Source organism: Ovis canadensis, chromosome 20 (genome assembly GCF_042477335.2).
Source record: "Ovis canadensis isolate MfBH-ARS-UI-01 breed Bighorn chromosome 20, ARS-UI_OviCan_v2, whole genome shotgun sequence".
Lineage (NCBI taxonomy): Eukaryota > Metazoa > Chordata > Mammalia > Artiodactyla > Bovidae > Ovis > Ovis canadensis.
Window position 1 is genome coordinate 31,588,651 of NC_091264.1, and position 14,084 is coordinate 31,602,734.

Here is a 14,084-nt window from a genome sequence, read left to right on the forward strand (position 1 = left end):
AGTTCCTTGGGTGGTGGAATTACAGATACTCTGTTTTCTTCTAATTTAAAAAATTTACCCATGGTAGAGGAGGTGATACCTAGAAAACATTTATCAACATATCGATGCATTTTTTAAAAGAGTAAAACTTCCCATTGGTAAAAATTAGAAACAGTTCCAAAATAGCTTAGAATGAAGAGTAAGCCCTCCCCTTCCAGGTTTCCCTACCAGAGGCCACCAGTGTCTCTGAGTTCTTTCTCTTTCTCTTCCCCCAGACATCCTTTGCATATTCAGCACACGTCACATATACACTTAACTCTGCAACACACCGTACCCATTTCCATACCCATTTTTACTTAATTAGATAATTTGAGGATCTCATGATATCTGTATATATTGGTCTACGTCATGTTTATTATAATTAATTATACATAATCAGCCACAGCATGGTCATTTCCTTTCTTTTTCATTTTTTTCAATAATGCTTCAATGAAGGGGGGAAAAAAATCTCTCTCTCTAACTCCCCAAAGTTTCAATTATCCAAAGGTAACAAGAAGCATATTCCGGCAGCTCCAAAGTAATTTTTTGTGACTTAATCTCAAAGAACATTGGGAACTAAATCTTGCATTATACCCCATGTGTTCTGCTCTAGGTTTTCCAGAACAATTAAAATATCAGGTATTTTGCAATAAGGAGGACATAACCTCAGAGGCTACACAAGCTGGAAAAGTAGTGTTGAGGTGCCGTCTAACATTTACACTCCCAGGAAATCCAGAAGCAGAGTGACTCTTTTTACTTTATAATTTCTGTATAAATTACCTTATAGAACATTGTAAGGAACAAAGATACCATTATCAAGGGCCTTCAATGTTTATTTACTTGGGGAAATTTCATTTAGCAAGTTTTGATACCATAAAGCGTTAATATTAAATGAGTTTTAAATATAAACTGTATTTATTTTTGCCATCGATAATACACTTATTTGGTTCAAAATTCAAAAGATACAGAAAGTTGTGTACTACAGTGAAAAATTTCCTTCCTCCTATCGCCAGCCACCCAGTTGCCTCTAGTTTAACCAGCTTCTTAAAGAGTGAACCTAAGTCCCCGCCTCACCTTTTCTTTTATGAAAACTTTCAGAACCGCAGAAAAGTTGGGAGAGTACAGTGGACCTCTGCAGCGAGATTCGCTACTTGTTTGTGTTTGGCAGCATTTGTTCTGTTTGTGTCTGGATGTCTCCGGTTCTCTCTCCAAACACAGACACAGACACACACACACACACACACACACACACACACACACACACTTTCCTCTGAACTATTTGAAAGTAAGTTGCAAAATGGCATGAGACGTGACCACTAAATTCTTTAGCAAGTATCTCCCCAAAACAAAGACTCTCTTCAACACAACCCCAGTATCACTATCATGCCCAGGAAATTTTACATTTGTGTAATAACATCATCAGATTTCTTCCTGTTGAGCCAGTAACACCCTTCATAGCAATGCCTCACTCTGGAGAGCACTGATCACTTACTGTTCCGTCTCTTTAGGCTGTAGCAGCCTGGATCAGTTGTTTCAAGGGGGGCCCTCAGCGCATTGACTGATTGTTTCCTCGTGGTTGGAGTCTGGCCAAGTGGCTGGCATATAATGTTTGTTTGTCCTTTTATGGGTGATCACTTGGTTCCCGTGGCCCCCCTGGCCAGGTTTCTCCTCGAGATATTCAAAAGTATCTTATTCCAGTACAAGGAAGACATAATCTCTGGGACGGTGTTTTGGGACTATGTGACCCTCTTGTTTCTCAGCCTTTCACCATTGACTTCACTGATATATAATACATTAGTGATTGTAAAATGATTTTCTAATTATCCTAGCTACTGTTAGTGATTGAGATTTTTCCAAAAAAGAGAGCTTTTCTTCTTCTCACATTGTATATACATGCATGCTGCTGCTGCTGCTGCTAAGTCACTTCAGTCGTGTCCGACTCTGTGCAACCCCATAGACGGCATAGAGGCTCCCCCGTCCCTGGGATTCTCCAGGCGAGAACACTGGAGTGGGTTGCCATTTCCTTCTCCAGTGCATGAAAGTGAAAAGTGAAAGTGAAGTGGCTCAGTTGTGTCCAACTCCTAGCGACCCCATGGACTGCAGCCTACCAGGCTCCTCCGTCCATGGGATTTTCCAGGCAAGAGTACTGGAGTGGGGTGCCATTGCCTTCTCTGGTATATATGTGTATGTGTGTGTATGACACTATGAAATCATAGTTGTTTTTTTTCTTTTTATTTTATTTAATTGGCTATGCCAGGTCTTAGTTGCAGCATGTGGGACCTAGTTCCCTGACCAGGGATTGAACCCAGGCCCCCCTACATTGGCAGTGTGGAGTCTTAGCCACTGGACCACCAGGGAAGTCCTGACATTGTAGTTTGTTTTTTCATTCATTTTAAAACTACTTATTATGGGGAATTTTATTTATTTACTTGTTTACTTTGGCTGCATCAGGTCTTCATTGCAGCATGCAGGATCTTTATTGCATCGTGTGGGGTCTATCGTTGCCAGGCACCGACTCAGTTGTGGTGTACAGGGTCAGTAGTTGTGGCCCGTGGGCTTAGTTGCTTCACGGCATATGGGATCTTAGTTTCCCAACCAGGATTTGAACCCATGTCCTCTGCATTGCAAGGTGGATTCTTAACCACTGGGCCACCAGGGGAGTCCCTATGAGGAACTTCAAACATGAACAAAAGTAGACAAGATAGTGTATTGAACCCTCATGCTCAGTCGGCTTCAGGGCTGACCCACTCATGGTTGCTTCTGTGTTATCCATACCTGACTCAGGCTTCCCTGCCCAGTGTTATTCTGAAGCTAATCGAGACACAGAAGTTCATCTCTAATTTTTTAGTGTATTTCTCTAAATATCGTGTATTTTCTTTCATAGTTAGTGTTGCAATCTATTGCTTTCCTTGTTCTTTTGATGCTTAAATCCTCCCCAGTTTGGTCAGTGGAGGCGAGGGCTGCTTAAGATGGGTTCTGTGCTTTTTTCACCTCCCCACCTCCTTTGGGCACTCTATGGGACAAGACGTTATAGGCATGTCTATGATTTCCTTGCCTCACACCTAGAATCAGTCATTTCTCTAAGTCATTCTCTGTGAATTTAAATCTCTTCCTGCAAAGAGTCATTTACAGGACTTAGGCTTTCTCATGAATGCTGCTGCTGCTGCTGCTGCTGCTAAGTTGCTTCAGTCATGTCCGACTCTGTGCGACCCCATAGACGGCAGCCCACCAGGCTCCCCCGTCCCTGGGATTCTCATGGATGGATTAATATTTTACAAATCACTGATTGAAGCAGTTTGCAAGAGTTTAGCCTAAACAAAGTAAGTCCAACTCTCTTTAGATCCAGGCAAGAATACTGGAGTGGGCTGCCATTTCCTTCTCCAGGGGATCTTCCTAACCCAGGGATCAAACCCAGGTCTCCCACATTGCAGGCAGACCCTTTAACCTCTGAGCCACCAGGGAAGCCCCTACTAACTAACTATAAAATTCCCTGAGAACTTTGTGTGAGAGATTTCTGGAGTGGTCACCACTGAAGTCTCCAGCCATCCCTGCCCCTCCCTAACTCCTTCCGCATCCAGCTCAGCCTGCCTACCTTACCATGGAACCACTGAATGCTCAGACACTCAGACTTCATAATCTAGGTGTTCTTGCTTTTTTCTTTTCCTTCTATACTTTTAATAGGTTATTAAATCCTACAAATTCTTCTTTGAATGTCTCATATCCATTCTTCCCAGTAACAATGAAAGTAATAATATTATTAACAACTGGTACATACCTTGGGGCCACAGGTAGCATTATTGTTCCCATTTTGCAGTCAAGGACTTGGAGGTTCAGAGCATGGGCGAATTGCTATAAAGGCAGACTTCACCTGCTAGCTGTCTTACCGCACTGCCTCCCATTGCTCTGCTTTCTGCATCCATACTTGGGGCTAGACTTTAAGAGGGACAGCAGTATAATGGGTAAAACGAGAGTTGGAATAGCAATCAGAGCTCACTTGCAGGTCATCTTCTGCCAGTGACTGGTTTTGTGATCCAAGTTCATATCTTAAATTCTGAGCCCTTGTTTTCTCTTGAAAATGAGGAAACCCTAGCCAAGCCATAGAATCATCTGGGGAGCTTTGTAAAAATATAGATACCCCCATAAATTCTGACTTAAATGGTTTGGATTAAAGGCTCTAGGCATTAGCATTTTCCAAAAGCTCCTCAAGTGATTCTAAAGTGCAAACAGGAAGAAGGGCCAATGAGTAGATGGTTCCCAAGGCCCATCCGTATTGTCATTAGGTGGCTATCACCATTGCCTGAGTGATTAATCTGCCTTCAGCCTCTTCCCAAAGTCTGGTTTATTCATCTTGCCAAAACATTTGTTCGATGACCTAACCTACATCATCTGGGAGCTTCTCATTGCACAGGAAAAAAGTACAAAACCCCACCCTAGCCCTTAAGCTGAACTCAAGCTGAACTCTTCAGGTTAGCCAGGCATGACCCCTCATGGTTTCCCAAACAGGCCAGACTCACTGTGAGCCCCAAGCCTCTGCTGATGGGTATCCACTGAATGTCCTTTCCTGTCTTGCCTGACGGCTTTCCCTCCATCAGGGCATCCAGACTTCTGAAAGAGTGAAGCCTTTCTCACACCATCCATTGATCTCTTCTCTGCACTTTTTGTTTATACTGCCCACCAGGTACATAACCACTCGCTGTACTGTTTACTTCATTGATTCATTCGTTCAGCAGTGTACCAGCACCTGCGTGGCCAGCCCTGGGCCATACGACAGGCTGTTGCAGGGCAGAAGGCAGCGGACAAGCTGACCAGTATTCTCAGTGCTCCGGTGGGAGCAGCCCAGAGCTCCAGGCTCCAGAAAGGAGCCTCTCACCCAGATGGGGCAGGTTTACATGAAATAGTGGTTTCTGACTGAGCCCTCCTAAGGGAGAAGGAAGTCATCCAGCAAGAAGGGGTCTGAGTCAAGAATGTTCAGGCAGTAGGATCAGCAAGTGCAAGGCCTTGGGCAGGGAAGAGAATGTGGTTCTGCAGGGGAAGGAGGACAGGTTCAAGTGAGGCATGAAGATTTAGGTGGGAAAGGTAAGCGGACACTAAATCCTACAGGACCTTGATGCTGCGCCACGGAGCCATCAGGGTGTCATAACCTAAGCCTGACATAGTGAAAACCGACTCCGCCTGGGTGGCTGTAGGAAGGGCGAGAAGTGAAATGGATTTGAGGCAGGTTAGATATAATTTCTGATTGATTGGCTGGAGTGGCAGAATAAGGGTGGCACAGATTCCTGACTTTTTTAAGCCAAAAAGTTGACTTAAAACTCAACATGCAGAAAACTAAGACCATGGCATCTGGTCCCATCACTTCATGGCAAATAGATGGGGAAACCATGGAAACAGTGAGAGACTTTATTTTGAGGGGCTCCAAAATCACTGTAGATGGTGACTGCAGCCATGAAATTAAAAGATGCTTGCTCTTTGGAAGAAAAGCTATATGACCAACCTAGACAACATATTAAAAAGCAGAGACATTACTTTGCCAACAAAGGTCCATTTTGTCAAAGCTATGGTTTTTCCAGTAGTTATGTATGGATGTGAGAGTTGGACTGTAAAGAAAGCTGAGGGCCGAAGAATTGATGCTTTTGAACTGTTGTGTTGGAGAAGACTCTTGAGAGTCCCTTGGACAGCAAGGAGATCCAACCAGTCCATCCTAAAGGAAACCAGGCCTGAATATTCATTGAAAGGACTGATGCTGAAACTCCAATACTTTAGCCACCTGATGTGAAGAACTGACTCATTTTAAAAGACCCTGATGCTGGGAAAAACCGAAGGTGGGAGAAGGGAACAACAGAGGGTGAGATGGTTGGATGGCATCACTGACTTGATGGACATGAGTTTGAGAAAGCTCTGGGAGATGGACAGGGAAGCCTGGCATGCTGCAGTCCATGGGGTCACAAAGAGTTGGACACACTGAGCAACTGAACTGAACTGAACTGAGATTCCTGACTGACAGCCAGGTTCACTGAAATAGAGAACAGGGGAAGCCATCGTGGTCTGAAGGGAAGTTCTGAGTTTAGTGTAGGATGTTCGTCAAGAGTGGGGTACTTGGGTGACAGCGGAGTTGTATGGGAGACGGCTCCGCATGCTGAAGCAGAGGGTGAGATGCCAGCTGAAGTGGGGCTGCCTTGCGTGTATATCACGATGGAAGCAGCCGGAGGGGAGGAAATGCGTCAGGAAGAGCGTGTCAGCAGAGAGGAAGAGTGGCCGCAAGAGAACCCTAACACACTTCAGCACTTGGGGTGGACGCAGAAAGACAAGTCCACAGTGAGACTCAGGATGTTCCAAAAAACCGAAAGGTCTTGGCAGTTTGGAAGCTAAGAAAGGAAAATGAGGCAGGCAGGGATAGCTGGGGCCCATAGAGTTGAGTGTCACTGAGGGGCTGGTGGAAGTCAGGATGGGACTGTTTCTGACATATTTAGCAACAGGGAGGCAGTTGTTGACCTTGGTAACATTTGTTTCCATGGAGTGATACGTGCAGAAGCCAGATTATAGATGAGGGGAGATGAGGAGTGTGGTGATGAGCATGGACAACTTCCAGAAAAATGACAGTAACTGACCCCGCAGTAGCTCCACAGATGTGTGGAGTCCAGTGGGTGATTTGTATAAGATACGGGAAAGCCTTGACCTTTTTTCCAAAGCCTTGGAAAGGAGAAGGACATGAATTCCAGGGCATCAGTGGGATTCTTTGTAGAAAAAAAAGGAGAGATGCTTCTGCCACTGTAACAGGGAAGGGGGAAAGGGATGACTAGGGATCAGGTGAGGTCATATCTTTGATAGTAAAAGGTGGAATGAATTCTCACCTGGCTTACAGGTTTGAAGACAATGAACTAGCCTTGAGTGGAAAATGAGCAGGGAGCTAGCCAGAGAAAGAAAGGGTTACTGGTCAGGCCTGAGGGCCTGAGATTGGCCACCATAACTGTGGTGCACTGATGGGCTGGGTTTGGGCCCACCTGGGTGTTCTCTGGCTGGTGAATGTTCAGAAGACAAGGCCTGTAGCGGTATCCTTCAGCCTCCCTCTTTGATTACCGTGGTATGGTGTATACAGTGAACGCCCAAATGTCTTAGTCAAGGTACTTTGGGTTGCAACTATCAGAAACTCACTCTAACTTGTTTAGCAAAAAAGAAGAACATCTCATGGAGTGCAACTCCTTTATAAGGGTCAGAACCAGGCTCTCTGCTGTTCCCTTGGCCTCTCCAAGATGACATGTGCCTACCTCTCTCCTTCACAGTCCCCTCTCCCTCTTCTGGCCCCAAGTGGCCAGCCCAGGCCAACGTCACAATATTTGCCAACCATTTAACAGGGACTGGGAAAAGAGAAAAAAGAAAACCAGAGACTAGCAAGTGCAGTGGTTTCCCCACCTTCAGAATACATCAGAATCCACTGGAGAGCTTTTTTTAATAAAGGATTCCTGAACGCCACATTGGATTTCTGAACCCATCTTTGTGGATGGAAACCCAAAACTTTGTCTTTCAGAAGCTCCCCCAGGTGATCACAATTAGGGTATAAACCTGCACTTGAGAACTGCTGCTGTTAGGTGCCCACCCGCTCCCCCCATTCTCAGTTCCAAGGAGCATCTGATTGGCCCACCGTGGTTCAGTCAGCCTTGACCCGAGGAGCCAGTCGTGGGTGACCTGAGGAAGCAGCCACATGGGGCCTCTGCTGCTCTGTACAGAGCCTTTGTTCAAATTAGGAAAAAGTGCGCCCTGAGCCGAAATAAAGAAAGGCACCCCTAGGAGGGAGAAGCTGCTCCCTGGCAGGGTTGGCAGTTTCCACGGGAAGAAGAGGTGCCCCTGCCCTGGATTCTAGCTCTGCACATCCTCGAGCCCTGTGTATGCCCACCACCCTGGCTTCACCCATTTCTGTGGCAGGGGGCAATTCCCAGAGGAGGGCGTGGGCTGGGAAGATTCCCAGTGCCCTCCCTCATTCAGCAGATGCCTGATGCTATCATCTTGCTAGTTTGTTGTGGGCTCTTACAAAGGGTACCACAGAGCTGGGGGCGGATAGATTCTGTACTCTGATTCATTGGGGGATTTCTCTGTATTCACATGGTATCAAGATAATGCAGGATCTAAAGAGTTAAAATCATACACTGATGTGAGCAGAGTTCTTGGAGCCAAGTTCGCAAGAAGATAGCCTTCAGTAGCTTCTCTATTGTAAAGAAAATATATTTCAAGAGGAAGGTATCTCCTTAGAGCTCAGGAGAAAAAGACCAGAATGATCAATTTTATTTCTGGAAAAGACTGTCAGTTGGGGGCAACCTAAACTTGGGGAGGTGGGGGGGAATGGCAGAAAGTTGTTGGCTGCTAGGGAGAGCTTTGGACTAGGAGGAAGCAGGGACCCCTATAACTTAGGCTTCTGTGGAATTCACTCACTCATTTTCATCTAATAGCGGTTCACCCTGTGCTCGCTGTGGTGTCAGGCCCTCTTCTGGTGCTGGGGATTCAGTAGTGCACCAGACAAAAGTCCTGCCCTGAAAATCAGGGGACTGGAAGCAACCAGTGACATCTGGAAACAGAGCGGGCCTGTCGGGCAGCAGAGCTTTCCAAACATACAGACCTGGTGAATGGAGGTATAACCCACATTCCCAGTGGATTGCTATTCTGCCATCACCCTGGCCCACCCAACCTCCACGTTACCCCATGGACCAGCTGGGGAGATCATTCCAGTCCCCAGCGGAGGCACACAGTGAGGGGCACCGGCAGCAGCTGGAGGATGAAAATGCGCTGATGCCAGTGTTGAGCCCCGACTCAGGTGGGCAAGAGGCCTGTGAAACACTCATACCAGAACCTGCTCAAATGAGAGGTACCCTGCGGGTAGAAGCCTTGCTTTCAGACACAGTGGCAATTTATGCCCTTTGCTGTTACTGTCGTTTGGTCACTAAGTCATGCCCCACTCTTTGCGACCCCATGGACTGCAACACACCAGGCCTCCCTGTTCTTCACTATCTCCCAGAGTTTGCCCAAGTTCATGTCCATTGGGTCGATGATGCCATCCAACCATCTCATCCTCTGTCACCCTCTTCTCCTTTTGTCTTCATTCTTTTCCCAGCATCAGGGTCTTTTCCAGTGAGTTGGCTGTTCGCATCATGTGGCCAAGATATTGGAGCTTCAGCTTCAGCATCAATCCTTCCAATGAGTATTCAGGACTGATTTCCTTTTAGGATTGACTGGTTTCATCTCCTTGCTATCCAAGGGATTCTCAAGAGTCTTCTCCAACATCACAATTGGAAAGCAGCTTTGACATTAGATTAGATTGTTCAGGGTATTTTTTTTTCTTGTTACTCTTCTATATTATGAAAACACACACACACATTTAGGAAAATAAAGAAAACATAAATGTACAGCTACCAAATAATTATAAGCAAATACCTGTGCGAGTAACCACTCAAGAAATGGACTTCTCAGCACCCACACAGACCACCTCCTCCTTCCGTGTGTCTCCGTAACCCAGCCCGCTCCTGACTTTCATGATGATTTCTTCTTTGCTTTTCTTATGTACTTTTTAAGTTTTTTTTTTTGTGGCTATGCTGGATGTCTTGTGGGGTATTAGTTCCCAACCAGGGATCAAACCCGAGCCCTCGGCAGTGAAAGCTCGGAGTCCTAACCACTGAACTACTGGAGAATTCCCTAGTGTTACTACTTATGTATGCATGGATTTTGTTTTATTTGTCTGTTTAATAGCTAACAGTCATTCAGGGTCGTGACTGATGAATAAGTTGGGAGATCAGGCTGTGTAGTGAGTGCCATTTACTTATTCGGTTTTTCAAAGTTGTATGCTCTTAAGCAAATAAGGATGAAATTCTTCTGTTTCACGTGAACTAGGCCTATTGAAAGAAATTCCAAACATGTTGTGTCCTGGTAGCACTGCTATGAGGACTTTGGTCATAAAAATGTATTCCTTCTGGTTCATCTATTCATCTGTTGATCTCGTTATTTCAGAGTCCCGTCTAGAATATAGCCTTGCCCTGTCAGACCACATTTTCCCAACTTTTATCTGTTTTTTTTTATCCAAAGTGGTACCTTTCTTTCTTTCTTTTTTGACCACACCTTGCAGCTTGTAGGAACTCAGTTCCCCAACTGGGGGTTGAACCTGGGCCACAGCAGTGAAAGCCCAGAGTCCTAGCCACTAGGTCAAGGGGGCCCTTAGTGTTTGTCTACTGGAAATACTTGTGAGGAAAGCCGCAGTCCTCCCTACAACATGGATATCCTCCTTGTGGCTTCTCTGCAGTAGGAGAGTGTGGAGTTCTGTTCCAGGGGAAACTCTGAAGACTGGGAGGTTCTCCCCTGTGGTGTTCTCACTAAGAACATATGACTATTGCCTGTAGACTTAGGAGATGCAGGTCCAAGCTTTCCTGCTAATGGAAAGATGAGCAAGGTGACCATTTCCATCTTTGTAATGACCTCCTCCAGTCTCTCTTGGATGATGTCAAATCCCTCTTCATTTTTGTATTAGAAAAAGGAGCCAAATAGATCATTGTTTAGCATAATTCACTGTTTAGAACAGAAATATTAACATATCTAGTTAACTGGATTGTTGGCTAGTGACCAGGCATTACCCAGTTCTGTGAGCGGCCACATGTGAATGGTTGGTGGGAAACTTCCTTAGGCCAAAGTCACAGGTCATCAGCCATGGAGATGGTGGCACTGAATCATCTGCTGGTGTACGAAACTGAAGGAAAAGCTGGAAACACTGCGCTGTGAAATAGTGATGACGTAAAGGATTAAAAATTGGGTGTGGTTTAGAAACCCACCCTTTATTGTACGTGCGTTGTGTGCCCAGTCGCTTCAGTCGTGTCCCGCTCTTTGTGAACCTGTGGACTTTAGCCTGCCAGGCTCCTCTGTCCATGGGATGCTCCAGGCAAGAAAACTGGAGTGGGTTGCCATGCCTTCCTCCAGGAGATCTTCCCATCCCAGGGATTGAACTTGTGTCTCCTGCATTGCAGGCAGATTCTTTACCACTGAGCCACCAAGGAAGCCCAGAAACTGTTTATCACTTTTAATGCATTATAGAGATAACAGATTTTTTTAGACCTAGAACTTGTTAGCCCTTAAACATCACCCAGTTCATCTTCCTTATTTATAGAAAAACATATAACAGTTTAAACATCAGATTAATTTTTCTAGTCATATTTTACTCAGACTAATATTCAGTTGAATTTACATTTCCCACCACCTGCCACCTAAGGCTGTTATTTCACGAACCAAAGATCTCCCAGACAGCAGGGGTGAGAGGTCCTTCAGATCATCTACACAGCAAACAGCAAGTGTTGACAATAGATTTGGGGTTGGCACTTAGGCCCTGGCTGGGTGCTCAGCATTCCTGCAGACCCGGAATAGTCAAGGTCATAATCCTTGCAGGTGTGATAAAGCATTCCTGAAGCTAGAAACTGTTGAGGGGCAGAAACTGAGTTCCAGGCTCAGCTCTGCATCTGAGCACCATGGATACAGGAGTTCCAGGAGCAAGAAAGCAGCTGGTGTCAATGCACTCTGCATCCCTGAATGGTGTCAAGAAGACTCAGCGTGCCTAGAGGCTTGAGGGTACTCTTTGCAGTTCTCCCAATGTGACAGGGAAAATTGTTTTGTAATCTAACCTGAAGGAGATGCAGGAGACTCATTAACTGGCTTGGTTGGCATTTTAAGTGATCTTTTAAAGCTTTTATCATGGATTTAATTTTTCCATCTTGGCCTTGTTTTTCACAGGCTCAGAAAAAAAGCTTGAATCAGACTTCCCCCATTTCTGCTTCCAAGACCACAGATGGCCTGAGGCCAGCACCCATGCCAGGCCTCTTGAGCACCGCACTGCCAGGTCAGGAGCCCCCCCTGAGCTTGCCTCAGTCCGTGCCCATCTTCCCAGGGGGCACTCTCTGCACACCCGTCATCCTGCATCTCTTCCACTCCGCTTCACCTCTGCTCTGATCCTGCCTGCCTTCTGTGTTCCTTCCACCTGAATTATATACCGTGCTGCATCTGTGCCATCATTTTATATAAAAAATGAGAAATTAAAACACCTCTGTTAAGCTATGTTCAAAAAGTGTGCTGCTTAGAAAGAGTGAAATCTAGTATTTTGAAAATAGTAAAATGAAAATAGTATTATATGGCACATGTGACTTTGCGGCTATCCTCGTGTTGCTTGGTTTAGGTATATTTAGAATTCACCCCTCTGAGACAGAAAGTATCATGGGTCATGTCTCCCATTGCTTCTAAAGCTTTGAACACCCACACTGCTCAGTAAGTACCAGAAAAGATGACACTATGAACACGCATAGCCAGTCCCATTTGGGCCTCCCTTTCCTGAAGTTGTGAGTATTTGGAGGTTCGGCGGTACTGACAGATCACTGGCTCAAGGCCTGTTCTGTAGACCTTAGATGATTGGAAACTGCAGCATTGACAGCTTTTATTTATTACCATTCAGGGATGTGTTTATTTCTATGTGTTACGTAAATAATCTTTCATAACCCTTACCTCTGCTTTTTGCACTTTGGTAGATAAATGTACTTCCTGCTTTCCTTTCTCATAGCCAACATCCATGATAAATTTATTTCAGCAAGTTCAGTAATGTATGTACATTAGACTCTAGGGGTTACCTGCCAGGCCTGATTTGCTGTTTCTGTTGAATGTTGTCTCATGTGTTCATTCTAATAGGGCAGGATTCTGGAAGCAAAGTTATACCAGCGTCCTTAGGAACCACACAGCCCCAGGAAAAAGTCGTTGGATCACCTCCTGGCCAGCCAACGGTGCAGGTAGAAGACAGTTTGCCTGGCTTCTTAATGTTCAGTGTGATTGAAAGAAAATGTCACATCCCCTTCTATACAGTCAGCCCTGATGCCCTGTATGCCCACAAAAGTGCTCGCTGAAGACCTTCCCCAAGGGCCAGGTCTTGTCATATCAGTGTTTCTAGGATGAATGCATCTATTCCTTACGTACTTTCAGTGCTATGATTTCTTCATGAATCAATAAGATACCAACAGTTGTCCACCTGAAACTATCACAACATTATTAATCAGCTGTACTCCAAAACAGAAGGTTTAATTAAAAAGAAAAAATTAATCCTCAAGAGCAAAAGTAAATAGAATGTGTCCCAAAATAAAATAGTAATACATTAATACATTTGTTTAAAGAAATAATTTATAGCCTTTTAATTACATTTTAGCTGAAAAATTCCATTCTGATTTTTCTTGGAAAATGTATTCATGTGAAAATATTAAGTACTTATTAAATAAAACAGTGCAAAAATTTATCTTTTAAAAATAAAAATGATTTTGAATACAAAATAATATACCAGCAGCCAACACATAATAGGCACTCAAAAATGAAGTTTACTGTTGAATGATAATGACCATTATCTTATCAAAAGTGGATCTGTTCCTCTTAGTTTTACTAGAGATTTCTTCCCCCTGTCAGAGTGTAGGAAGTAGTCAGACTCTATGGTCTTTTAACTCATCCACTGGTCTAAAAAGGAAGAAACAAATTTTTTGTCTTCCATTTTCTAAGGCCTTAGTTTCTTTTCCATCAGTTTTTCCAGTTAATAGCAAGGCAATGGCACCCCACTCCAGTACTCTGCCTGGAAAATCCCATGGACGGAGGAGCCTCGTGGGCTGCAGTCCATGGGGTCGCTGAGAGTCGGACACGACTGAGCAACTTCACTTTCACTTTTCACTTTCATGCATTGGAGAAGGAAATGGCAACCCTCTCCAGTGTTCTTGCCTGGAGAATCCCGGGGACGGGGGAGCCTGGTGGGCTGCCGTCTATGGGGTCACACAGAGTCAGACACGACAGAAGAGACTTAGCAGCAGCAGCAGCTTAATGAAATTTGTGATTGTCTGGGCCTGCCTGGAATACTCAGTGAAGGACCTGGCTCGGTTCTCAGGCTCTGACGTAAGGAGTATTTGTTCCTTACTGTGGTCTAAGAAACGCCCTGCTAGATCACACACCTGGACTGGATGTGACAAGAGCCCAGATGTGCTTGCTCCCTCACTGACTACTGAGAAGATGAGCTGAGGACTATCTACTGAATGAAT

At 45.0% G+C, this 14,084-nt stretch overlaps 1 protein-coding gene and 1 non-coding gene across 7 annotated transcripts in view; one reads left to right on the forward strand and one right to left on the reverse strand.

Annotated features, from left to right (window-relative positions):
- Nucleotides 1-14,084, forward strand: part of BICRAL (BICRA like chromatin remodeling complex associated protein) — a 105,906-nt gene that overhangs the window by 80,673 nt on the left and 11,149 nt on the right. For 5 of the 6 annotated variants that reach the window (XM_069564480.1, XM_069564478.1, XM_069564479.1 and 2 more), the window contains 2 exons: nucleotides 11,767-11,872; nucleotides 12,709-12,806. The exons of the other annotated variant lie outside the window; for it this stretch is intronic. In XM_069564480.1, the coding sequence (XP_069420581.1) occupies nucleotides 11,767-11,872; nucleotides 12,709-12,806 (204 nt within the window). The remainder of the gene's footprint in view (nucleotides 1-11,766; nucleotides 11,873-12,708; nucleotides 12,807-14,084) is intronic. 6 annotated transcript variants of the gene reach the window in all.
- Nucleotides 2,303-2,376, reverse strand: TRNAG-GCC (transfer RNA glycine (anticodon GCC)). Its single transcript has one exon. It is a non-coding gene; the product is annotated as a tRNA-Gly (tRNA).